At 45.0% G+C, this 25,707-nt stretch overlaps 2 protein-coding genes and 2 long non-coding RNA genes across 7 annotated transcripts; 2 read left to right on the top strand and 2 right to left on the bottom strand.

Annotated features, from left to right (window-relative positions):
- Positions 1-456: 456 nt before the first annotated feature.
- LOC120689633 (DNA topoisomerase 3-alpha-like) lies at positions 457-9,270 on the top strand. 4 transcript variants are annotated; one of them, XM_039971995.1, is made up of 24 exons: positions 509-808; positions 1,760-1,938; positions 2,032-2,104; positions 2,396-2,518; positions 2,585-2,706; positions 2,777-2,849; positions 2,951-3,067; positions 3,193-3,276; positions 3,745-3,924; positions 4,053-4,181; positions 5,087-5,161; positions 5,490-5,579; positions 5,733-5,837; positions 6,468-6,502; positions 6,596-6,725; positions 6,901-6,953; positions 7,039-7,135; positions 7,244-7,282; positions 7,416-7,494; positions 7,611-7,682; positions 7,831-7,914; positions 8,106-8,267; positions 8,348-8,468; positions 8,731-9,270. In XM_039971995.1, the coding sequence occupies exons 1-24, from the start codon at positions 509-511 to the stop codon at positions 8,972-8,974; spliced, it is 2,766 nt and encodes a 921-aa protein (XP_039827929.1). In that variant the 3' UTR covers positions 8,975-9,270. The 4 variants fall into 4 exon arrangements, with proteins under 4 accessions (XP_039827931.1, XP_039827932.1, XP_039827929.1 ...); XM_039971996.1 differs by having other exon boundaries at positions 8,354-8,468; XM_039971997.1 differs by lacking the exon at positions 7,244-7,282 and having other exon boundaries at positions 457-808.
- LOC120689635 lies at positions 5,341-14,877 on the bottom strand. Its single transcript, XR_005681371.1, has 2 exons — positions 14,041-14,877; positions 5,341-6,757 (listed from the first exon to the last, which is right to left on the bottom strand). It is a non-coding gene; the product is annotated as an uncharacterized LOC120689635 (long non-coding RNA).
- Positions 14,878-18,954: 4,077 nt separating this feature from the next.
- Positions 18,955-22,684, bottom strand: LOC120690340. Its single transcript, XR_005681714.1, has 4 exons — positions 22,675-22,684; positions 19,958-19,959; positions 19,090-19,269; positions 18,955-19,014 (listed from the first exon to the last, which is right to left on the bottom strand). It is a non-coding gene; the product is annotated as an uncharacterized LOC120690340 (long non-coding RNA).
- Positions 21,359-25,392, top strand: LOC120690338 (myosin-binding protein 1-like). The gene is made up of 4 exons (XM_039972962.1): positions 21,359-21,883; positions 21,974-23,336; positions 23,413-24,781; positions 25,055-25,392. Exons 2-3 carry the CDS (start codon positions 22,340-22,342, stop codon positions 24,762-24,764), a joined length of 2,349 nt encoding a protein of 782 aa, XP_039828896.1. The 5' UTR covers positions 21,359-21,883; positions 21,974-22,339; the 3' UTR covers positions 24,765-24,781; positions 25,055-25,392.
- The last annotated feature ends 315 nt before the right edge of the window (positions 25,393-25,707 follow it).

Here is a 25,707-nt window from a genome sequence, read left to right on the forward strand (position 1 = left end):
CATCCCCGATGCGTGTCTCGCAAGGTACTGTAAATGTCAAATTCCTGATTTCGTCGCAGATTCGTTATGAAATCGTATCCGCAGACCGCGGTTACGAGGGTGCCTTTTAGTTGATGTGGATTACACATTCGTGATTTGAGCTTTTGCCTGGTTCAGAGACTCACAGGCAAGATCAGTGCTGCTTCGATGCACACACACCTTTGACGACGTTGAGAAACCACGCAGAATTCTTTTTTCTGTTTTTCCTTTTTTGGGACGACGCGCTTTTTGAGAAGGCCACATGAAGCCCAAAAACTTAACTATCGAGATGGGCCCGTTAAGCTTCACAGCCCAGTCCATTTTCTTTAAGAAAAGGAAACACCTAGAAACCGCTTTGTTTTTCTCTAAAAAAAAGAGAAAAAAAAAAGAACCCGCTTCGCCAAACTGGAAATTTCAAACCTCCCGCCCGTTCGGCTGTTCCCCAACCCAACCCCCCGCCGCACCGCTCGACCCCCTCTCGGCTCTCGCGATGCAGCCCGGCGGCGGCGGCGGCGCGATCCGCGTGCTGAACGTGGCGGAGAAGCCGTCGGTGGCGAAGGCCGTGGCGCAGATCCTGTCGCGCGGGTCGATGCAGTCGCGGGCGGGGCGGTCCCAGTACAACCGCGTCTTCGAGTTCAACTACGCCATCCACGGTCAAGTCTGCCGCATGCTCGTCACCTCCGTCACCGGCCACCTCATGGAGCTCGAATTCGAAGACCGGTTCCGCCGCTGGCACTCCTGCGACCCCGCCGACCTCTTCCACACCCCCGTCCGCAAGTCCGTGCCCCAGGTATGCCGCTCGCTCTCTGCGTCCCGCGCGTGCAATTTCGCCAAACAGCTGGTGGGCGCGTCGCTATGGCCTGCTTAGGGCGGTTCGGGTTTGATTAGTTGGTGCGTGGGCTCCTAGCGGTTGTGGTGGTGTCTTACAGTCTTTGGCATCCGCAGTATTTTGTTGTCATGTTGTGCTTCACATTCGTGCATTTGCTGAGGTGTGAACAGTGAACTCCATCCAACAGCGTGCTTGGTGTTTTGCTGTGTACAGTATCGTGTGACTGGTGCACTAAATGAGCTCCGATATTTGGAGTCGTTATCCCATTAGTAGAGGAACACGAAATGCTAAAGTTTGACTGCAGGCATAGCATGATAGTTGCATGAAACTGCAGATCAGCCCATTTGGTAGAGTCAGTCCTCAGGCCTTTGTTTAAACAGGTTACACAGAGTGATGTTTTTTGATGCAATCATTTTACATACGGACCTTGCAGGGTTTTAGCTATAATTATATGCTCATAACTCAGAAGAACTGCATTTTTTTGAGAGGAACAATTGCATTGCATGCAGATAAATATAAGTATAAAAAGCTAAAAAGGATAGACACAACTAGACACCAAATGATTCACACCAATCATGTAGTTCAGGGCATAGTCAGCCACCTTAATATAGCTGGCTGTGGACTGGATGCTAACAGAATGCTTGGTCTTCTTCATGATGACACAATCTGTCGTTTTTTACTTCTTTCTTGTAAATTTGTAATCTTCTCCTCTCTTACTGCTTGGATAAATTTGTTCACGCAAGCACAGGTTTATCGGCATGTTTAATTTGCCTGTCTTTGGCTGTCATGTTGTGCACATATTGAGATTATTTTCTTCATAGATATGAACCGTGGCATGTCATGATGTTAGTGTAACCTTTTGGTTTATTTACACTTGAGTTATATTCATGAATTTGTTTCTCCAAAATGCAGGACAAGCAGGCTATAAAACAAACTCTGGAAGAAGAAGCTAGGAGGTGCCAGTGGCTGGTGCTATGGCTTGATTGTGATAGAGAGGGTGAGAACATAGCATATGAAGTGATCGAGGTTTGCACAGGTGCTAACAGTCATCTTAACATTTGGAGGGCTCGTTTCTCAGCTTTGATTGACAGGTATTGGTTTCTATGGTTGTTCTTTTTCCCTATGATGTCATAACTCATACTCATGCCCTATTGCTTTGTCTAAAAAAAATAATGAAACTGCAGGGAAATACATGAATCTGTGCAACGTCTTGGCAGATCCAACAAACTCTTTGCAGATGCTGTGGATGCAAGACAGGTGACTCGAGTTTGCACTAACTTTAATTATCGCACTAACTTTAAATATTGCTAGTCATATCTCATGTACTTGACCTACACTTTCAACTATCAACCAATTTACAATGCTCTGGCAATCTGATTGAACTCCATGATGAACTTTTGCTGCATGTTTCCTCCAATACTGACGATAAAAGATCTAAAGCTGCAGATTTGCTAGTATATTTTCTCCGCCTATGTTATTTGTGTCAAGATGAGCACTTTTCTATTCATTGTTATTTTCAAGCTCAGATAAGTAAGAAACTTTGTGCAGGAAATTGACCTTCGCATTGGTGCCTCCTTCACAAGGTTTCAAACAATGCTGTTAAAAGATGCATTTGTAATTGATGTCACTGGGGATGGCAGGAATTTAGTTCTGAGCTATGGTCCTTGTCAGGTACTTCATTAAAGCTACTACATGTATGCTCATTCTTTATTTATCTAAAGTTTCTTTTCATTGCAGTTTCCAACCCTAGGTTTCATTGTTGAGCGTTTCTGGGAGATTCAAGCTCATGAACCTGAGGAGTTCTGGACAATAAATTGTACTCATACTTCAGATGAAGGCACTGCATCTTTTGGTTGGATGTAAGATGCCCTTAAGTTCTTCTGATATTTTCATTCTTGAAGTCATGTGACATTTTCTTGTTCTTGGTAGACGTGGCCATTTGTTTGATTACCCATGTGCTGTTGTACTCTATGAAATGTGTGTGGAAGAACCGATGGCAACAGTAAGCGCGTTCTTATCTTTCTGTTAATATCAGCAGTTAAAAACTCAAATAATCATGAACCAAGAGTACCATTTTTAACAATAGATCTTTGTTCACTGCAGGTTCAAAATGTTAGGAATCAAGAAAAGTTAAAATACCCCCCATATCCACTAAGTACTTTGGAGCTTCAAAAACGTGCTTCTAGGTACTTCAGAATGAGTTCAGAGCACACAATGAAGGTCTCGAAAATCTCATCTTATTGGTTTATTTTTCCTTGCCAGTTCCAATACCTAATAATGGGCATACCTTGGTAGCTTGATTATTTGGTTGTTTTATTTGCTGGTCTCCTCCCTTTCAATTCCAGGTGGCTGAAGAACTTTATCAAGCAGGATTCATCAGTTATCCAAGGACAGAAACTGATAACTTCTCTCCAAACACTGATCTTCATGTCAGTATAGGATTTTACTCCTGTGATTTGTTTTAACATTCTTCCTTTTGCTTTCCTGATGATTTTGAATTTGGTTACATTTTTTTATTTAAGCCTATAATTCTGCCAGACAACTGATGTAGTTAACAATATGCCAATACTAGTTTATTTGAAAATGACAAAAAACATGTACTTAGTTAATTGGTTTTCATGTATCCACAACATGTTTCCTATAGGTTGTTTCCATTGATGGGAATGTACACTCTTATTGATCTTCATTGCATTATGTCCATGGATTAATAGGCATGTCATGACGAAATCGCACCGAGAAAAATGTAAAAATGCACTCTAAACATTCTGTGTCATACTCGGCTCTTACAGTGGTCACACCATTACTCACTCTTATTTATTTAATTTTTCTTGAAGGTATGCCCATCCTTGCTTTATCTTTTCACCTTTTAAAAATATTTGGCTCCCATTGACCTATAGGCAATTGTACGTGAACAAGTGGAGCATCCAGTATGGGGAGCATATGCTCACCGACTTCTAACTCCTGAAGAAAGACTTTGGAGAAATCCCAGCAATGGTGGTCATGATGACAAGGCACATCCTCCTATTCATCCAACCAAATTTTCAAGAGGTGAAAGTAACTGGAGCCCAGACCACAATGTATGTAGTGCTACTGAACAGCTGAGAGACAGTCTTGCTGAGAGATCAAATTCGTTTTTAAGTGTTCTTTACAGAGGTTCCTATACAAGTCTAATAAAGTTTTGTATATCTTATTTTTTGGTGTCCAGAAATTATATGAGCTTGTTGTTCGCCATTTCCTTGCATGCTGCTCTCAACCAGCTGTTGGAGCTGAAACAACTGTTGAAATTGACATAGCCGGTGAACAGTTCACTGCATCAGGGCGTGTTGTACTTGCTGTGAGCATCCTGTTTTCCTATGTTCTTCTTTTGTTGCTTCCCTTCAATCGACTACCAATACCATCAATACTTCAAGCAGCCATATGTAATCAGTTTCTCTTGTGCTGCATGTTCTAGGGTTCTATTTGAAATTATCTCTGCCATTGTCTGGTACACTTATAGAGTAAAATTGGGTTAAAATATGGAATCAGCAAGGACTAACAGGGCTAATTTGTACAGAGATGTAACATCAGCAGATTTTGTTAATGTGAAGCTGCCTCTAAGGCCTGATTAGTTGTTTCTTTTTTTTTCTTGAACGGAGTAGTTGTTTCTGTGGGCATGAAGCTGCTAAACCTCTCAAAGAATAGGTTTTTGCCAATGTTCATACACAAAACTACTCTAGTATTTATTGAACACGGAAAGAAAAAGGGGGAATTTGTATAAAATGTGAATGTGACAACTAACATGCGTTTTCTCTTGTTAGTTTTATCCACCGAAAAATAGTTGTACTTTTAGTTTTATTTTTGAAAGTCCCGTCATATGAACATACATGAGCACAGCTTTTACCATAATAATCTGCTGTGGAAAGAAAAAGGGTCAAATTTTAGTTATGGCAATCGTGCTGGTTTAAATTGTACATGATATGTTTGAATGGACTCAGTATTTCAGTTATAAATGTGTGATAATGACTGTTGCTTCCTGATTTTTGCTAGTACTCCGTAATTTGTATTGAGCAAGTCCATTAGTAAATCAGTCATCTGTTGATAGAGGAGAAACCCTTGTATTCAAGGATCCTCAGCAGGCACCATTTTTTTTCTGTTTTATGACCACAATTCCTATTGATAATAAGATCCTTCCATTATCTGCTTCACCTGGATCTGTTTATTTTTTCTGTCTTTTAAAAGAGATGCTTTCTTCTTCTGTAGAAAAATTATTTGGATGTTTATCGCTTTGACTCATGGGGTGGAACATTACTTCCAACGTACAACATTGGACAGCAGGTTTGATGTAATCATATTTCATACTCTAAATTGTTTTGGTCAAGTTGTTTATCCTGCAAAGATAAACAAAAGCAGATTAAACACCGCGGATAAATTTGTAGTTTGAACTAAAAATATGGTGGTACATTCATATTATTGATGATGTTTATGTAAACATGTGATACATGCAGCACTGTACATTTCATTGCAATATTTATGGAGTCGCTCAATATTTGTTGATCACAACTAGTTGATTGATTTGATTTAGAGAATGGCGATGCTCTCCAACATTCGAATCCTATTAATCAAATACAAAACTGACGTGAACTATCAACTTAAAATCATGCAGTTTGTTCCGACAACTTTAACACTTGATTCTGGAGTGACTCGGCCGCCCCCTCTTCTTGCTGAAGCTGACCTTCTTAGCTGCATGGATAAAGTACAAAAAAAATTCCTTCTTTCAACCTATGATATATTCTTTTTCTGAGGCAATAACTACAAATCCAGAATTGCTGGATTGTGCCACTTACTGAATCTACCTATCTAGAATTTTAAATCATGCAAATTTGACCCTTTTCGATTCTATTTCCAGGCAGGAATTGGTACTGATGCAACCATGCATGATCACATAAAGAAGTTGCTTGACCGTTGTTATGCAACCAAAGATGAAAACACACGTTTCTCCCCAACGAATCTTGTATGTATCCCCTTTGATAGCCTATTATACATTTGCATGCAGATGTCATGTAACTATCCTATCTGATCTTGTTTTTCTTTCAATTATATGTTTCCACTTGTTTGTTTCTTAAAAAGAACAAATACTCATCTAAATTCTGATTTGACTAGAATACTCTGCATATTGTCCATATATCTAGATGCAGGTGTTGCTTTGTTAAATCCACTGATTTTGTGTGGAAAGTACTCTTACCATCATGGGGTTATTGTTATTTGATGTCTGAAAGCAAACTTTTACATTTCGCTTATGTAAGAGATGCATACTTTTCATGCTGCACTTGGATGTTCTAATCCAGTTCATGCTAATCATCAATGACATTTCTTCTGCCTTTTTCCTTTTCTTGTTTATTTAGCTTCAGACTTCAGATATCTCTCATTCCTGATAAGCAAATTTAGTATCAAATTTGAAACTAACAGTGGGCTTTGGGCCTGGTTGACAACGAGATTAGCTTTTCTACGATTTATTATAGTTTAATTCTTTCAGTTACCTTGATAATGAGTAATGTGGCCAACTTTTGAGTGCGTTTATCTTCTTGAAACATACCTCCGTTTCTCTAATGAAACAAACCTCTGATTCATGGGCAAAATGCAGGGTGAGGCATTGGTGATGGGTTATGATGAAATGGGGTGAGTTGATTCTAGAATCGCTGCACTTATTGAATCTGATTCTGATACGATGACATATGGTTGCTTAATGCTGGCTGAAACACTTTGTTTTAGGTATGAGCTTTGGAAGCCTTATTTAAGATCAATGATGGAAGCTGATATGAAATCAGTAAGCATAGGTACAAAGAGTAAATCAGAAGTACTTGAGAGTTGTTTGCAGCAGATGAAGGCTTGCTTTCTTGATGTAAGTTGTGAATTTCTTGTGTTCCATGATACCTATCCAAATATTGTCATATTAAAACCATGACAAAACAAGAAATGAAGAAAAGCAACTCTGTTGTCACTACTTTATTTAGCTACAGTTAGTCTGAATGTATATACAGTAATTTGATTGCATGATGGTCGTTGGTTCAATGCAGGCAAGGGTGAACAAAGCGAAGCTCCTTGATGCAATGGGGACATTCTTTGCAAGGTGTTTGATTTTGGACACTAACATCATCCTTTTTTACTTCTATGGCCTCTTAGCTTGAATTTGCCTTTTCCTTTTCCTTTTGTAGGTCTAGTAGGCCTATAAATGAGACACAAAATCCAGTAGAGGCTGTGAGGCCATGTGCTGCATGCCACGAATCTGAAATGGTGCTGAAGCAAAGGCAGGTAAGTTGTCTCCCTATGACTCTTTCTTTATTTGTTTTTCTAGAGAAATTGGCTATCACCCTTATTCATTCCTGTGCTTTGCTTTCTCTCTCTCTCTCTCTCTCTCAGACTGGTGAATTTATGGTTGGGTGCCGAAGTTATCCGCAAGTGAGTAACATGGTCTTTTGATACAAGTAAATTACCTTATCATGATGGAAAATGGCATGCAGAATTACAATCAATGATACAAATATGTGAACTTCAGTAATAATTTTGATATTAATACTCATTGAATTTTCAGTGTAGAAATGTGGTATGGCTCCCAGGATTTATTTCAGAAGCGTCTGTAACTAATCAAGTTTGTCCTATCTGCACACCAGGTCATCTTTAGAGTTCCATTTGTGACATAGCACTAGGAGCTTGACTTGTGTTGGTTTTTGTTTAATTTTGTTCGTTTGCCATTTCCATTAAATGGTATGCCAACTCACATTTGCAGGTCCTGTTTACAAGATTCAATTTAAGTTCCGTCGGAGGGATATTCCACCAAATTTTGATGTTGATCACCTAGGTAAACCTAACTCCTAAATGCATAGCCCGCATAGAATTGTGTTTTTCTATGCTGCGCAGTTCTATTTGGGAGCACTGACGTAAACTTAGACAATCAACTTGTCAACTCTATCTGTGTGCTTAACTGCTTATGGCCATTTGTTTGATAGGTTGTGTGGGTGGATGTGATGATATACTCAAAGAGCTTATGGAGATAAGTAGGTTCGGAAGTCGTAGCCAGGCTGCAACTCCAGGTTTGTGATGCTTGTCCCTACTCCCTGATTCATACGTGGGCTCATATTCCTTTTTTTTTCTCTAAATGAGATGTAATTAGTTTGTTGATCATTCTCATCTGTCTCCAGTCTCCACGTTATGCTACTAAAAGAATGGGTGTAACTTCTGTTCTAAAATATTAATTTAGTTTTACGACCATATTACTTCACAGCAAGAGGACGACAGACTCCGAATGGTGCAAGGCAGGGGCCTCCAAGACAGGATTTACATACTAATATCCGTCCAGTAGGCCAACTTAATAATGAGAACCCATCGGTTATGCATTCTCAAGGTTTCCGTTCAACCCATACTCAAAACCCAAGTAATGCATCAGGTATCTGAGTATTTGTGCTACTTATTCTGCAACGATATACATAGCTGCTAGCCTGCTACCTTATCTCAAGTTGCGTTCAGATGCAGGTCAAGTGCTGTGCACTTCATGTGGAGAACCTTGCATATTGCGGATCGCGAATACAGATGCTAACAGGGGGAGGAAATTCTATAAATGTCAAGATCCTGGCTGTGGCTTCTTTAAGTATGTGATGTTCTCGACTCCGTGCTATGCCTGTGGTATATCATTAGTTATGCAGGTGGTCCGACAAGGGTGTCATAACTTGCTTGTATATGTAGTAAACAAATTGTTTGGATTTTGAACAGGAGAGTGGGACCGTTTATCTTACGTTTAAGCTGTTGGCTCATGTTTTTTTTAAAAGAAAAACTTTTATTTCGTGCTGGTAGCCTCTGTTTGCCATGTCATGGAAGATTGATTCCTAACTTGCATGAGTTGCCTGACGCAGATGGGAAGACGAACTGGAGAACGCTATGCCGGGAGGCCGACGCGGGCGTGGTAGCAGCAGGCAGGCGCCTGCGTCTGCATCTGCAGGACGGAGAGGAGGCGCCCAAGCCCGAGGCCGGAGGGGCAGAGGCCGTAACGCTGACGGTGGGATGTTCGTTTCAGCGACGGGCGACACCGTGTCCGGCTGCTGCTTTACCTGCGGCGACCCTTCCCACTTCGCCAACGCCTGCCCGAACCGGAGATAGGCACCAGGAACTTTGCTCGCGGGGCGTGTACAGAGACTGGCATTCTTCGCCAAAGGCTGAACCCTTCAGATGATTTTCATGTACGAGGTGCATAGCAGCATAGGATTAGTACTCATTTCATGCGCACCTGTCCTGCTCAGGGTGATCTTCTAGGCAAGTAAACAGAATGTGTCTATTACTACTAAGTAGGAGTATATATAGGTATGATTGCTTAGAGAAAAAAAAGCAGAAATGGACTAGAGATCAAGAAATGCCTAAGCAGGCTGTCGCCCGAGCAGTGCCGCGGGGCAAGCATCTGTACTTGAAGCATTGCACGTTGGGCCATATAACCAGCACCAAGATCGTAGCAAATTCCGACGCGTCGTAATTCGTAAGCCGCCGGGCGTCTCCCTGGCTGGGTCTGACGGGATGATGACACAAGCGTGGTGGCGCCGGCGGCCCCTGCTTGCCGAATCCTCCGTGCGCTTGGGGATTGGGACGTCGCACGCCGTCGATCCGGTGGCCGTCGGCGCTGAGCAGGAATGGACGGACTGGGCCAACCTGATGCCTGACCTCGTCGGCGAGATCTCTGGCCGTCTCAGCATCACCCGGGACCCCACGCCCTAGCTCCGCCTCCTGAACTTGGCCACCGGAGCCTCCCTCGGCGTCGTGCTCCATCCCGTTACTCGTGCTCGTAACGTTGCTTGCCGGCGATTCCCCAAGCTCTCACGCGTGACCACGCACGCAGAAGCACCTCCTGTTGCCGCGCTCCGCTCTCGTAGTCGTCTCGTACGTGCCGGCTTCGGAGCACACCGCGGTGATCTCGGTGGCGCCCATGCTGCCGTGCGGTGCCGCAGCGCCAGCGCTTTCCAGGTCTTGCTAGGTTGTCCGTCCAGGACTCACCCCCGCCAGGCCGCCACTCACGACCCGCTTCTGCCGCCACGGCGCCACATGTCCGGCTCCAGCAGTCCAGCTCCCTGTCCAGCCGTCCGACCGCGCCAGCGCGTAGCACGAGCCGCCATAGCCATTGAACGCTTCCATCGGAGCGAGTTGCTCCGATCCATCAGCACGTGCAGCAGCTCACGGACGACGGCGCCCGGCCTGGCGAGCCGAACCGCGGCGCCGCGACGGTTTCGGCCGGCGCCCTCCTCTCATCCTTGATTTGAAGCACAGCGATGGCGCCGCGTTCTCCCTGGCGGTCCGGAACACGCCTCTCACCCTCTTAGGCTTAGGAGATATGGCGGTGGAGGTCAGGACGGCATGGCTGCCGGCAATGGCGCCGGCCGGCGTGAACTGGAGGCGGACGGTATTTCATTTGCCGTCTGGGTGGACGGTAAATGAAATACCGTCCACCCCTGGGATCCCTCGCGGCCGTTGGATTGTACCTATGCGGCTTAGATCGACGTTGCGTATTACTGCAGGGAGCGACGACCCTCTTCGTCTTCCTCCCGCGACGGGCCCGCGCGCTTTCTGTCCCCCGCACTTCTCGACGACACCGGGATCCTTGGGCCCTCATCCCAAAATTGATCGACGGCGCCGGCTTGAACGACTGCACTTCCCCGCCCACCCTCGTGATCTGCCTAAGGGACCAGGTGTCCAACATCGTCGTCGCCAAGCCCGGCCGGCGACGCGTACTGGACGGTGGTGACCCGGGGGGCGGCCGGGGCAGACGTCCGGCGTGTCCCACTGGCTGCTCGACTGGCTCGGTAGGGTCGTCGCGTTCCAGTCGTTGCTGTCCCTCGGAGTGAGTGCGCTGCTACGTCAGCACGCGGGAGGGGCGGGGGCCCGTCTACCTCTCTCGCAGCTGGTGCAGCCGCAGCCTCGGCTGGTCGTCGTGGTCCAAGTCGTCAACCAGCGCAGCGCAAGAGGTCGCTCGATCGACGACGCCATCCGGTACAGGTATGTCCTGTCCTTCCTGGTGGGCTGGTCGGCGACGAAGGCGGCGGCGGCCGGGAGGGTGCTGATAGATGGTGCGGTACTGCCGTTGGAGAAACATGGCTTGTTTGGAAGGCGTGGTAGCTTACGAGCCGGCGGAGGTTTTCACGGCGGCCGGCGTCACTGGCCGCATGCTGGAGCTGTTGGAGGGGTGGACATCGCCGGGAAGAGGCTGGTACATGCCACGGAGGAGCCTCGCCCGCCTACCATCAGGCAGCCGTGAATTTCACCGCATGCCATCCATGTGCCCATGAATTTGCGCGATGATCAAATGATGGTACTGTACTTTTGTAACGACCATAGCAACATTTATGCCATTTCAATTGATTTTGGTGATCGTATGACAACGCAATCAATGAGACTAATGATTTTATTAAGTGAACATTTCAAGATCTCAGGGGTGAAGTAAAAAAGCCATGTAAAGCAAAATACGAAGAAAGAACTAAAAAACGTTGAATTGGATGAGTTCTGCAGAAAACAGGAGCACCGGAAGAACCGATGCATGTAGCATCGGTGCATCCGATGGTTGTCGGAAGTTCCGACGCCCTAGCATCGGTGCAAATCTGAGCACCAAATGGAGATCAAGTGAAGACCAATTCAAGATAGCCAAGTCACCGGTTGAACCGACGGCGTCAAGCTAGGCATCGGTGCATTAGATGTACTATGTTCCAGAGACGATGTCAAGCACGCAGGAGCCAAGTCTTCAGCACCGGTTGAACCGGTGGTCCATCGGAGCATAGCACCGGTGTAATGACGTCAGCAGAAGAGAGAAGTCTAACGGCTAGTCCAGTTGCTGTTGTGACCGGTTGAACCGACGCCCATAGCATCGGTTCATCCGATGGTCTCTGGAGTCCCTGCAACTGTGTCAGCAAGCTAACGGCTAATTCAGTTGCTGTGAGTGACCGGAAGTTCCGACGCCTCTTCACCGGAAGTTCCGATGCCTACGCAAAATTCTGCCAACGGCTACAAACGACTAGTTCGACTTGGAGGCCTATATATTTGTGCTCCCCCGGCCATTTGAAGATTGCTGGAGTTGCTAGAAATCATACACACACACCCAAGAACACCTCCAAGCCATACAAGAGCTCATTGATCATATCCTTAGGTTTTAGCACTAGCTTTGTAAAGTGTGAGTGCTAGATTAGCTCTTGAGTGAGTGAACAAGCAAGGTTGAGATCCTTGTGGCTGGTTCTAGAGCGAACCACACTTGTATTACGGTGTGCCGGCCCCTTGGAGCAATTGGTGGCTCGCCGGCAAGTCAACGATCCTCCGGCTTAGTGTGGAGTGGCGTCGACGACTTTGTGCGGGGGACGGAGACCCATCCTTCGTGGGCAATCTCCCTTAGTGAAGATCGGGATCAAGGTGACCGTGATTGTGTTCACGGAAGAGACTTGATTGCCGGGAAGCGATACTCTTCGTGAGTGCTTCAACAACGTGGATGTAGGGGCACCTTTATGGCAATCTGAACCAAAGGATAAATTCTCGTAACGAGAGTTCGCTTTCTCTCATCCATCCATTTAAGCTTCCGCATTTCATATTGCAATTTGTGTGCCTTTACTTTCTTAGTGTAGTATCTTGCTAGGATTGACCATAGGTTGCAAAACTCTTTTGGGATGAGGGTTTCACACTAAGGTGAACCGTAGTTGCACATCTAGATAGCTTGATCTAATTTAAGTTTTGTGCAAACTAGTTGGAGCCATAAGTTAAAATTTTAATAGTGACTAATTCACTCTCTCTCCCTCTTAAGCTAGAGCATCCGATCGCTTTCAACTTTGGAATATAAGTTCATCGTCCACTGGAGTGTGGGATTTTCTCTAGTCAAAAGTTCAGCGGAAAAACAGGATCAAGGCCGGCATCACTTTTCCCTTGCACTGTTACCATCATACCCACTGTTCTTGTCAAGTCGCAATCGTATGACTAGTACTTCACCACACGCTATATTATGTAGCTAGTACAAGCTACTGTGCGTCACATCATTATCTAATCCTGCGATCGAACTACGCAGATGGTTTGTTAGGAGCTCTTTGGCATGCTGCATGAGTAGGAGAAATGCAGTGTAGGAATGCATGCCCTGACACTTGTAATTCACAGTGGGAATTTAGAATGTAAGAAGTTGATGCATGATTGAGGTCAATGTCAGAAACAACTGTCTAGATGCAACGCATAAAAAAACACAGGAATTTATTACTTGAAGGAAAAGAACACATGCATAACGTTGGACATAATAATGCCTATTTTCCCAAAATAATCGTGTAGCTAAGGTTTAAGTTAAGTAACACAGCTGAATCCTGATATGGTGATGATGACCTGAAAATTACGTGTACGTTTATTCGGGATTAGAACGCTCTTTTCTGATAGATTGTGTCAAGTAAGACACCTGATGATGACCTGAAATTTATGTTAAGTTTAGGCATATAGGTTTTGTTATTCGGATCCAGAATCTAATCCCGTAGTACGTTGAAGGTAAATAATGATGAGCTTTTGTGACTGAGTAGGTGCTTGGGTTCCACCGCCGCACCAAATGGTGTCGGCAACGGGCATGGCTTTATTTGCAGAGATGCTTCCGTTGCCACACATGAAAAATCTTGGAAGCGATCTTTCCATGATCGGAAAGATTCGTAACGAGGACGACACCAACCCAGCTAAACTTTGCGATCATCATTGCCCACGCCCACCTTGTAATATATATAAAGTTCTCACCAAGAAATATATATACTGTATTGAAGTACACCAGCGATCTTGTTACTTCAGTTTGCATGTTGCTATAATTAAGCTTCTGTCTCTATGTAATTATGTGTGACAAAGAGGCTTTACGTTGGGTATTATGCTCTTCTCTTCTCTCTCTCTCTCTCTCTCTCTTCCCAGAGGACAAAATGGAAAAGAAAAAGAACAAAAAACTTCAGGCATTAGGCCTAGACTTATACTACAATTATAAATTCTGAAAACCTGAAAAGCCAATGTGGTAATAGAAAGAGAGAACGGAAAAATAATTATCTTTGGAAAATCGTCAAACTTGGAGCAAGTATGAACTAGCAAATTAGAGGCCAAACGACTAAACAGACCAGTGAATTCAGTGATGACAGTCTGTCAGCATCAAACAAGCTGAGATAATTCTATATAGAACAGGATCAAGGAAAAGCTTACTGTCTTACTGAGGAATTGTGGTGGTGCATGTTGGAGTGTTCAGACCATGGGATCTGTTGGTACTTGGTAGGGAGTTGAGTCGTCCTTGACAAAAGATCATCGTCGTCCTCGGTGATTCGGAGAAGGGAGAAGAGTTGAGTTGGGGGGAATGAAGCCTGGTCCGAAACCATCCACCATGCTGCGATGCTCCATGGATCCGCGGTGTTAGATCTCCGACCAGACAACATTCCCCTCAACTGCCATATGTGAGAGAGATCGACGAGAGCAAGCTTGAGTGTTCATGTGGATTCAGGAGTAGTGTGTTTATTTGTTTGTGTGTGGTGGAGAGAGAGAGAGAGAGAGAGAGAGAGAGAGAGAGAGAGAGAGAGAGAGAGAGAGAGTTCATAGACTTATATGCACGATTAAGATAGGAGAGAGAAGCAGGCAGAGGGAAGCTTGTTAAGAGAGAGAGAGAGAGTTCATAGACTTATATGCACGATTAAGATAGGAGAGAGAAGCAGGCAGAGGGAAGCTTGTTATCGCCCGGGCAAGGTCGGTGCGTACTTTCACAGCCTTATGGCTGATTGATATACAAGATGCTTCTTTCTCTGCCGTCGCTTTCACACCACATATATCTTGCATGACGAACAGTACAGATCGTAATTGTACATCTCCTGAATTAGCAATTTGATCACGATGTTCTAGTTCAAGTCAAACCTGCTCACCTCTAGCCATGCATCTCACCATGAGCTATGATGAGTTCATGACTAGCTAGCTCTACCTCCTGAATCCTGCAGAAAAACATTGTTTAACCGCCATATGGACAGTGAGACGATGAGAAAAGAATCTAGAGCTCCTCTAAGACATGGTCGTGTAATTGTGTTGTTGGCAGAAGTAATGCAGATTAAGACGCAGGGCCGTATCTAGGCCCGTGCGGGCCGTGCGACCGCACAGGGCCCCTAAATTTTAGGGGCCCCAAAATATAATGAGTATACTAGGTATAGTTACATAGTAGATTTTGTTTTAGTTATATTTTGATCTAATATGAAGCAAACTGTAGCCCAAATATGTCATAGAAGAGGAAATATGCGGCTTGACCATTGTCTTTCAATCAAATCTGCAGATCGCAGTGCAATCTTTTTCGCTTCCACTATAACCGCTGGCCAGGCACGACACAAGTCACGTCTGCACTTCCACCTTCCATATTTCACTGGGCACTCGCAAGTGCAACCATGGTACTAGGGTCCAGTTCATAGTTTCGCACAGGGCCTTCGAATTTGCCGGTACGGCCCTGTTAAGACGCATAGAGTCGTCTGAAGAAAAAAAAGCTGGCCTTCATTTCTCTGAGAACCAAGGCCTGCTGCGACGATGCAGGCATGCTGGTACATGATTTTATTCCCAAGCAAAGGATTTCTTTTGCTTTGCATGCACGTACTGCGTCGACGCGCTGGCCGGGTTGCATCGCATCGCATGGCCTTGCCTGCCCAGCCAGTTGTTTTGATTCCAAGCTTAGCGTTTAAGAAACTTGCCTGCAGCAAAGAGAGCTTTTCTTCTCGTGGGGCTGTGAAAGACAGAGCAAACAGGTGGTGGGGATGCTGTGAAAAGAGAAACGATGGGGACTCTTACCGCACCGTTCATCTAGTAATTTACTTGCATTTTCTCCTTCTTCTTTTTTTTAATTATTTCTGCACAAGAAGATGGGGAATCGCAATGCCACGCTTTGTATGACAGGGACTCATGGGAGAGTTCTTGATTTGTGTAGGCAGGAATTTTGCTGGAAGGTTGTGGAGGAACGAAGAAGCCAACATGTATCACACACATGTTAGCTAGATTCTGTATGGGCGCGGCGTCGGACCAAACGGCAAGCTAGCTAGATTCTGTTGATCACCTCTAGGACCTTGTATGAACTGAGCACTGAGCTCCCAAGGCTGCACCATACCTTTTGCTTTCATAATTGAAATGCATGCATCATTTATTTTCTAAGACCTCATACGAAAATATGTATTTCATACGAAAATCATTTATTGCAATTGTTGCAGAAGTACTCAGTTCGAACCCACTTAATATCTCCTTCAGAAGAGTTTTAGTTGGGGATAAGTTAACCGAGTGGTATAACTTTGTTGCAAGTCTGTTACATATCTATATATCTTATATAAGTGCAACCCACTAAGAGTCATTTACTTTGATTTCTCTGCAACCACATTAAGCCACATCATTCTTTTTGTTTCAACCGTTAGATCTTCAGTAGATAGATAAATCCTGGCCATACGCTGTGATTCATCATCCTCCATCCCACTTACAGTCACTAATTGAAACATTGCGCTATATCTCAGCAAAAGAAATAGTTTATGTGAGAATCATTAGTGTGGAGGCACTAAATTTATTAGCACATCCAATTACTGAGTTCTTTAGTGCTCACCTCATAAGAAACTGGTCCATTGCATGCGTGCCTGCCCATTTTCTTTTGTTTACTTTCCCCAGGTAGTTTTTATGTTGCCATTAAGGTGGCTTAGAAGACTAATGGCCATTTTGCATGTGTGTCTATCTGTTTTGCATGCCCGCATGCATACTTTAGGTGGCTTTGGTTTTGCATGCATTGCGCAAGGAGAGAATTTGCATGCATCCACTTCTTCTTGGTATATGTGTTTAGCCTCATGGCGCCTAATAAAATGGCATGGAGGAAGTAATCCATAGCTCTTCGGGTTCCATTCTATGGACTGCTTGGCTTTCTCAGGCCCGCATATGAACACCTCACCAGTGGTATCGTTAGGCCAGACCAGAGCAAATAGATGCAGAAGAGGAGTGGAAAGAAGGCCATGAGTTGTAGCACCAACGCAGCTGCCAAGAAGGCGAGAACACCGACGCCACATCAACCGAAAGTGCCGGTGCTGTAGCGAGCCCATGGCGACCTCCGCGATGAGCAGCGGGAGAGCCTCATGGCGGCGATAGTGAACTCATGCCGGTTCACGAGATACGGCAGCGACGAGGCCCTCCAGTACACCGAGAAGTGTGGCCACGAGGAGACCTACGAGCAACGCACCCTTCGACTCCCCGTTCGGCGCGGTTGTGGCTACTCAAGCCTGCAACTCTATGCCCACGTCCAGGACGCACGCGTGCAGGGATCTTATTCACATTTTTCTCCATATATCCTTGAGATTATCTTATTCACATTTTTCTACATCCATCATTTATAAATTAATTTGTTGTCTTCATATATCCATTGTAATATCTTCTTCATATTTTTCCCATTCATCTCCAAATATGTTAGCTAAACAATAACCTCAAACTGTCATCTAAACTATAACTTTGATTCCCGCAGCCAGGGTTTCTAATCCCGACCGGACCGGCCTAACCGCCGGGCTCCGGTACCGGTTTACCGGTCCGGTTAGGCCGGATACCGGTCGGAACCGGACAAAAGGAAGTTTGAATTTGTTTGAATTCAAAACTCGCAGGTCAAACGGTACGGACCGGTATACCGGTCGGACGGTCCGGTTTACCGGCCGGTTTGACCGGTATACCGGTGATGTGGGAGGGGTAGCCCGAACCGGTAAACCGGTCGGTTACACCGGTATACCGGACGGTTATACCGGTAAACCGGCCGGTTGGACCGGTATACCGGTTTGTTTTCCAGCGCTTCAAAAATAGATCCCGGTGTAAAATAAAAGAAAATTTCGGCATGAGCTATGCACATTTTAATGTAAATGACCATACCAAAGCAACAAGTTATAATCATACATACAAATACAATAGTAATAAGCGTGCATACAAATACAGAGTCATACATCTAGACATATGAAACGAAAGTTCAACGTAGAAATGGGAAGACCCCCATTTGGGACGCGGTTTGGTATTCGGCGTTGGACATCAAAGCGATACCTCGCACTCTAAGCAGCTCAGCCTTGTAGTGTTGCCAAGTTTGGCCCGTCCACGCCGATGTTGTCTGCCATTCCTGAACTAACATAGTGTAAAAATGGGGGTCTTCCCATTCGTACACCCATCTCGTCGGTGGCTGCATGCTGATGTCAGGAATGGGATAGTGAAAAGAGTGCCTCGAATCGCTGTAGGAGGAAGAAGAGTGCTGTGGACTATCATAGTCCGTTGGTCCACCTGTTCTCCTCTGCGATTGCGGTGCTCCATGGTCGGTGTCCTGAGTAGCATGTGTGAACTGAGTCTCCCCTGCAATCAACCATATTTCATAATTAGTAGTCAATAGTCAGAAATATGTGTCTATTTGTATGTGCAATGTATACCTGTGAAACGAACACTACGAGCACGACCACTACCACCAGCAGCAGCATCAGCACCACTACCACCACCACCAGCATCAGGCCCAGCACCGTCACCATCATCACCATCATCACCATCATCGGCCGAGCTGCTATCCTCGGACTCCTGATATGGAGGACTACGCTCACTTTTGCCATCATCAGTCTCGGTGTCGCTGCTCACTGGTTTTGCTGTTCCTTTGCCTTTTCGACGCTTCGGGTCACCCTTCTTAGGTCCTTTCTGCAACTTTCTCTTCCCTAGGTGAGTGTCACCTATATTTGTACGTGCCCAATCGCTGATGGAATCATTCCCCGTAGCCTCACGTAGATCTGACTCGTTTATTTGATCTCTGACAATATGGGACGGGAGAGGGATGTCGCCGTCATCATCATCCTCGTCCAGAACTGGAGCCCGGTTAGATCTACCATATTCCATCCATTCCCGCACCGGATTTTTCTCATCATAGAAAGAAAGATGGGCTAGCTGGTCAATGAAATCACCTTCTTCACGCATCAGTGGCCCGGAGACCTCCTCAAGTCGGAGACGAAGATTGTAGTTGACATAAACAAGCTTATTAAGTTTCTTGTGCGACAACCGATTGCGAACCTTTGTATGCAGCAAGGCAAAAGTACTCCAGTTCCGCTCGCATCCACTGGACGAACAACATTGTGAAACAAGCCTCATGGCAAGGTACTGCAGTTTTGGAGTACTTGATCCGAACATCATCCACCAGGACGCTGCATGTGCAACCGAGTATGTAAGCAATATTTTCGAATAGAGAAAATAACAATTTCATAGGGAATAACTCTTACATGGGGATGTCTTTGTGTCCATCGCCATCCGCATTGCCATATCACTGCTATACTCGCCAATTTTCTGCCGAAACACGTCAAACTCCTGCAATGCCTGGACGGCGCTCTGGAGATCCGTCATGCGCTGAAATGTATCCTTAAGTCCACGAAACATTTGTTGAGTTGGATCCATCGTATATGCTAGACACGGTGTCCAAACTATGTGGTCATACACGTCACTTAGTAGTTCGTTGCATGCTTTTTTGTAATTCGAGTTGATGACACTCATCCAAACTATGCAGCATCTTGAGTTCTTCCGGTCGCATCAATAGACTTATGGAACCACATGACCCCATTGCAATATATCAAAAAGTTGATGACACTCATCCTCGTCGGACCAGTCCATGAATCACACATCAACGTGACGCCAAATAAGGGCCAGTCTTTCTGAAACTTTACGTACCTTGTCTTCAAGTCTTGCTCGTTCTGATCAAGGTACTTGCCATCAATATCCCGTCCAGTGGGTGATGCGATACCTTCACCTGCAAACCATATGAAAATCATGAGATACAAGGATGTACGCTCATAGGTATCATTGCAATGAAAGAAAACTTACCCCACTTTTGTGTCTCCCTGACCGCACTGATAAAGTATGGACTGTCAGCCTGTCTTCCAGGAACTCCTGCAATATGGAAAAACTTTGACCAAGCTTTACCAATAGCTTCCTTTGCGTTCTTACCCTTCTGCGTCCAGGAGCCTGTATCAATCCTTAGTTGCATCATTCCTCTTCTCCCACCAGCTGCCAAGTTATAGTCCTCCACCACAGGACTTTCCCTCTGCGAAGTGGACCTTCCAAACATCCTCTGCATAACATTCCCCCTCGTCGAACCACTACCTCCTCCACGCTCATATGCACCTCCTCTCTGTTCCACCCCCCGTCGGAACTCTGCTTCCGCTCTTGATAGATCCATGGCACGCTGCACCTGAGCTTCCTCATCTTCTTCATCACCGGGATAGTTTCCCTCCGCTGCAGCCTTCTCCCGTCTCAACCTCTCTCGAGCCCGGTCAGCAGTTGCCTTCTTTGCCCTATCCAACTCACGCTGAAAGAAGTCCCGCACATCAGGTGGCACATTCCTGCAATGGACCACCTCCGCCCCGCGCCCAGCCAAATGTTGTTTCAATCTAGTCGCACCACCTCCTCCTTTCTGCGTACGACAATAGTTGCATCGCCATCCGGGATAAAGATTTTCCCCGTGTTCCCATACAACATCTCTGCTTGCCATTGTCTATCTGCATACATGGACAACAAAAATATATCATCTAATATTCTAACTCCTAAGTCATAGTGTCTAAAATCATCTAAATACACCTAAATCCTAAAACATTCTAAATCCTAAAACATCCTAAATCCTAAATCTTACCTACATTCTAAATATACCTAAGTCATACATCTAAATCCTAAAAAAAATCATCTAAAATCATCTAGGGAAAAAAACCTCACCTGCCGGCGGCTTACCGCCGCTCGTGGCGGTTTACCGCCTAGCCGGGCCGGTAAACCGGCCTCCAAGGGCGGCTAACCGGTGGATCCGGTGGCGCCACGGCTTACCGGTGCGGGGGCCGGTTAGCCGCTCTCAGGAGCCGGCTGGCCGGGTCAGGGCGGCGGACGGCGTATGCGGGCGGCGGACAGGGCTTCCTAGGGGGCGAGAGGAGCGGACGAGTGGCTGGTGAGGCTGCGGGATGGTTGTGGATAGGTTAAATACGCTGTGCCGCGCGATGGGCCTTAATGGGCCGTCGTTTTTTTTCTTTTTCTTTTTTGATTTAACTTCTAAATTCCGCAAACCATACTAAATGAACGAATTTTTGAGAAAATTTTACACCATTAGATTCATCACACCTTGAAATATTTTTAGGAATTTTTTGGGAATTTTTCATTTTTTTGAATTCAAATTCAAAATTTGAATTTGGACCGGTTGGGAACCGGTCGGAACCGGAACCGGTCCGGACCGGTTTGACCGGTAACCGGTCAAACCGGACCGGTTCCCAACGGTAAGGTTAACCATGCCCGCAGCAACGCGCAGAATATTCAACTAGTTAATCTAAATGAGGGGACGGGGCATTCACCGTTAATTTAATGTATAGGCACCTAGTCAATAATAGTTTGAAAGTTACGCAAGAAGATTTTTGCTTCAGAAGCAGGCAGGTTCGGAATAAACTTGAGTAACTCAACTAGATGAACCATGGAGTTTAATTGGTTTTTGCATAAAACGATAAAAGAAGATCTAGTAATGCATCTCACATGCTCACAGTAGCACTACCAATCGTTACTTCATATCGAAAAAGCATCACCATGCTGTCGATAGAGTCCAATGTTTTGAGCAAATGATTTGAAGGAACATATAGGTCTCTTATGATCACTACTGTTATGATCTGATTTGCACTGCATATTCTTTTGCTTTATTTCTTCAGGCTTGGGTGGTCTTCTTCCCCTATTGTAACGGGAGGCCATGCTTAAATCTCTCGACCTCACATCACATGCAAAGGCTAGAGAGAGAAATGCGGGGTTCAGGGAGGAGACGGCGGACATCTGTTCCCTCTCTCTCCTCCGGAATCCTGCACCGAGAGGGGGGGGGGGGGGGGGAGCCATTTTGCCTCCGCTTTGCAACCAGAAACATTTTTTCCCCCAATTTCTCGGGATTTCACCCCCATACTTCTGGACCCTTTGGTTGATTCCACTGTATCGATTTCGTTCTTTGCGTTTCCAAATCGGTGATTATTTAGGGAAACGCAGCTTCTTGATCGAAGATCTGCATAGCTGGTACGTTCCGAAATGCATTCCCCTTCGAATCTGAACAATCTGGTGCCAATGTGAAACCCTAAATTCTACATTTATGCAACTATTTTGCAGGAAAGAGAGGATCTTGTCATCCATTGGTCGAAATATTGGGTTCTCGCGATCTATTTTGTATGAACATTGCCGATCGATTTTGTGCGAGCATTGGTGCGCGATTCAAAGAAACCTGCAGCTTCTTGTGCATTCGTGAAGTTTGAGGATAATTGCAGCCTCTTGCTGCATTGGTGAAATTTTTCTGGGGAAGCTTTCATATTTTGGAACCACAGATTGGCATGGGTGACCAAGATTCTAACACTGCCCGTTCCTCGTCAACAATGTGGTGTGATTTTAGTATCCTTGTGCCTCACTGATGGGAACTTCATAGGCAAGATAATATTTTGGAGCAACCTACATGCAAATTGGGGGTGCGTTGAGCTTCCCATGGCTGCACAAGCTCGTGCAAGGCCGCAGAACTTTTCGCGGCAATTCTGGCCCTTGCTTCGCCATGCCATCAGCGAGTGCTGCCTGATCATAATGCTCGTTGCGACCGCCGCACTGTCATACATGGCCACAAGGTTCGCACGCATGTGCAGGCTCCGATCACCATGTATGCTCTGCTCGAGATTAGATCGGTTTCTACTTGGTAAGGCCTGGTTCTCTGAAGAACTGGTTTGTGCTTCACACAGGCTGGAAATCTCACGTTTATCATATTGCCAGAGTCACAGCAAGCTTGCATGTTCTGATGACATGTGCGATAAGTGTCTGCTTTCTTGCACTACCTCGGATGTCAAGCCTTGTAACCTGACAAACTTGAATGTTAAGGAGAAGGTGAAGACTCGGTCAAAATCTAGGCACAAGCAGCTGTGTTCTTGTTGTTCAGTACGGTTCAAGAAGGCACGGAATTCACACAGGCTATCTGAGGATGAAAATAGCAGGTTTCCGGGTGATGATATGAACAAAGTAAGAAACATAGCCATGGCAAGTGTTGGGCATTCTTCAGATGACGACTCTGATCACTTGGCTTTTGAAGGTTACAGAAAACTAAAGGTTGGCCACGATTCTGAATCTGAGATTCACATCTCAGATAGTGATGATGATGTTGGCCATGCAATACTTCATGAAGCTAGAGGATTAGCCGTTGACACCTCAAGTCGTGATGTGCAGCTGCAACCGATGATCTCCAGTGCCAACCACTTGTCAATGCTTCCTTCTGATAATACTGTTATGATGAAGCCCAAGCAACCACTGAATACGGCAAGAGATACTGACAGTCAGCCTAGTGGCACCAAGGTTGCAAAATCTTTGGATCGTTCTATTGGGCATGGTCTGGATGAAATCAACTTGAGCCAAATCAATGCAAATTCAAGTGATAAGAATATCGACATGGAACCAAAGGCTACGCCTGAACAAATTCGTGCAGAGCATCCAAAAGAGAAAAGTACGTACGTTATCCAAAATGTTGTCATCCTTACCTAACCTGAACTATTTCTGAGCATGTCAAATTTGTATTGTAGCTTTTCTTGTTGGTATCGAGGAAGTCGGCGATTCTTTTGAGGGTGTTCCAGGAAGCCCTGATGAGGAAGTTATGAATGATTTTGCTGCTTCTGCAAATGCTGGAACAAGCTCAAGTGCAGACACTCATGTCAATCACAATAACAGCATAAAGAATGCTTCTGGCAGTAGAGGCTACCTTAAATCTCCTCGTTTATCTGAAATAATCTCTGCTAGAGACACCAACTCAAAAACAAATCAAGAGGTGAAGACATTTCTGTCACAATTTTCTGCACGAGGCCTTGATGTCCCTTTCAATGAGATGACAACAAGCCCCAGAATCAGCGCACAGATTGATGAGTGCAGGCAATATGATGCTACTGGTATGGCCCCATTTCTTGAGAGGAACAACTCAAATCTGGAGCCATTTGATGTGAATGCCACTAGCGAAGATGAAGGTGAAAGTTCTATTGAACGCTTGAAGCAGCAGGCTGAGGTTAACAGGAAAAAAATGAGTATGCTTTATAAGGAGCTCGAGGCAGAACGAAGTGCTTCAGCGGTAGCAGCAAGCGAAGCAATGGCTATGATCAACAGGTTGCAGGAGGAAAAGGCTGGAATGCACATGGAAGCACTGCAGTATCTCCGGATGATGGAAGAGCAGGCTGATCATGACCAGGAAGCAATTGAAAAATTGAACGACTTGCTTACAGAAAGGGAGAAAGAATTACTTGACCTGGAAGCTGAACTAGAGGGTTATCGGAGCAGGCTTCATGATGAGCCATTTGATGTTGGAAATTTCAGTGCTACTGATGGAGCTGTAGCATTTGGAGTCCTGGATGGCTCAGATTTCATGAGGCATACCATGTTTGATTTTGAAGATGAGAAGGCAAAGATTTTGGATTCTTTACACAAATTGGAGGAAACACTCAGCATGTCTTCCATAAATAGACTTGATTTGGGTGGCACAAACGATACCCTGCAGATTGGGCCATTGAGAGATCACCTAGTGAACAGCAGCCAATGTCTACAGAACTCGGAGATGGGGACTTCTCAAATGCCTCAAGAACACGTGATTAGTTTACCAGTTTCTTCTCAACAAAACGATGAAAATCAATATGTTGAGAACCAAACAAGTTCTCCTTCATGTTCCCAATTAGATGGTGCAAAAAATTGTTCTCTGACGAGCGTTAAACATGACATTTCTCTCCTCAATACTAGATTCAAGGCGCTTGAAGCTGATCAGAATTTTCTCAAGCAAATACTAAGTTCTCTTAATTGCAGCAGAGATGGAGTGCAATATATCCAGGAGATTACTAGCCATTTGAGAGAGCTGCGAAGAATCATGGCTGAACAAAGAGACATGCCAGTGCTATGAGCTTGATCACTCTGAAGGTAATCGTTTGTAGTTCATCTGTTAGTAGTGAATGATTATTTCGAATGCTTTAGATTAAAGTAGTACTTCAGAATCATTGATCTTACAGAGGGTACACCTTCACCAGATTGTCATGTAGGTGTATCTTTTAGTCACTTTTACTGCTGTATCATCGTATACCTAACCTTTGGTTATTTGCTTCAGTTTTTTTTCCCAATATGCAGTTGCAACTCTCATCATTTTATCAAATTACATTTCCAATCTAAGCATTTTGATCCAACCTCTTCTTTCAGTTTCTGCCGCTGAGCTGCTACTGTTAGTGCACCAAGTGGCAAACTCCATGGTTGAAAAATGCTCCAGTTCGGAGATCTGACAAATGGCAGCAGCAGACAATCTTCCGGATGTGATTTTGCTTGGGAACACATATCATGGCAGCACCTCCTGAACTTGCTGAATGTGACTTAAAATTTCGCAGCTGCCAGCAATTTCTCAGGCGGCTTAGATATTTCTTGTACATTGTCATCTGGTGGTGGTGGTGGTTGTTACTTGTTAGGAGCTAGTTTGTCAGTGTAATTAAAATTACGACGCCTTGTTGAGATCAGTTCAGTTAGTAAACCAGCTGTTGATCATGGCAAATGAGTTCGCCCCGACACTTGGAATTGGGACGCATGTCCTGCAGCACGCCCACATCCACACAATCCACAAACATCACGTTCAGAATTTTGCCTTTCCATGATGATGCCAGAATGTGAAAACTGTGCCTGATCAGCATAGAAGGGTTTAGAGCATAACGAAATGACAAGCAATCTGATACTGTAGCAATCTTATTGACGATTGCTACTCAGTCATTTTTGTAGGCAATGAAAAGCTCAAAACATGTTTTTCTTTTGCAAAACTATCATGAGAAATCTGCGGTGGGTGAAAATGAAAACTACCTGCCCCTGCG

Source organism: Panicum virgatum, chromosome 9N (assembly GCF_016808335.1).
Source record: "Panicum virgatum strain AP13 chromosome 9N, P.virgatum_v5, whole genome shotgun sequence".
NCBI lineage: Eukaryota > Viridiplantae > Streptophyta > Magnoliopsida > Poales > Poaceae > Panicum > Panicum virgatum.

Bases quoted from the DNA above. Each gene is read 5' to 3' on its own strand.
- LOC120689633 (XM_039971995.1), top strand. From the start codon at position 509: ATGCAGCCCGGCGGCGGCGGCGGCGCGATCCGCGTGCTGAACGTGGCG. The intron at 2,850-2,950 runs GTAAGCGCGTTC...TGTTCACTGCAG, and splicing joins TGGAAGAACCGATGGCAACA to GTTCAAAATGTTAGGAATCA. The intron at 7,915-8,105 runs GTTTGTGATGCT...ATTACTTCACAG, and splicing joins TAGCCAGGCTGCAACTCCAG to CAAGAGGACGACAGACTCCG.
- LOC120690338 (XM_039972962.1), top strand. From the start codon at position 22,340: ATGGCTGCACAAGCTCGTGCAAGGCCGCAGAACTTTTCGCGGCAATTC. The intron at 23,337-23,412 runs GTACGTACGTTA...TTTGTATTGTAG, and splicing joins AGAGCATCCAAAAGAGAAAA to CTTTTCTTGTTGGTATCGAG.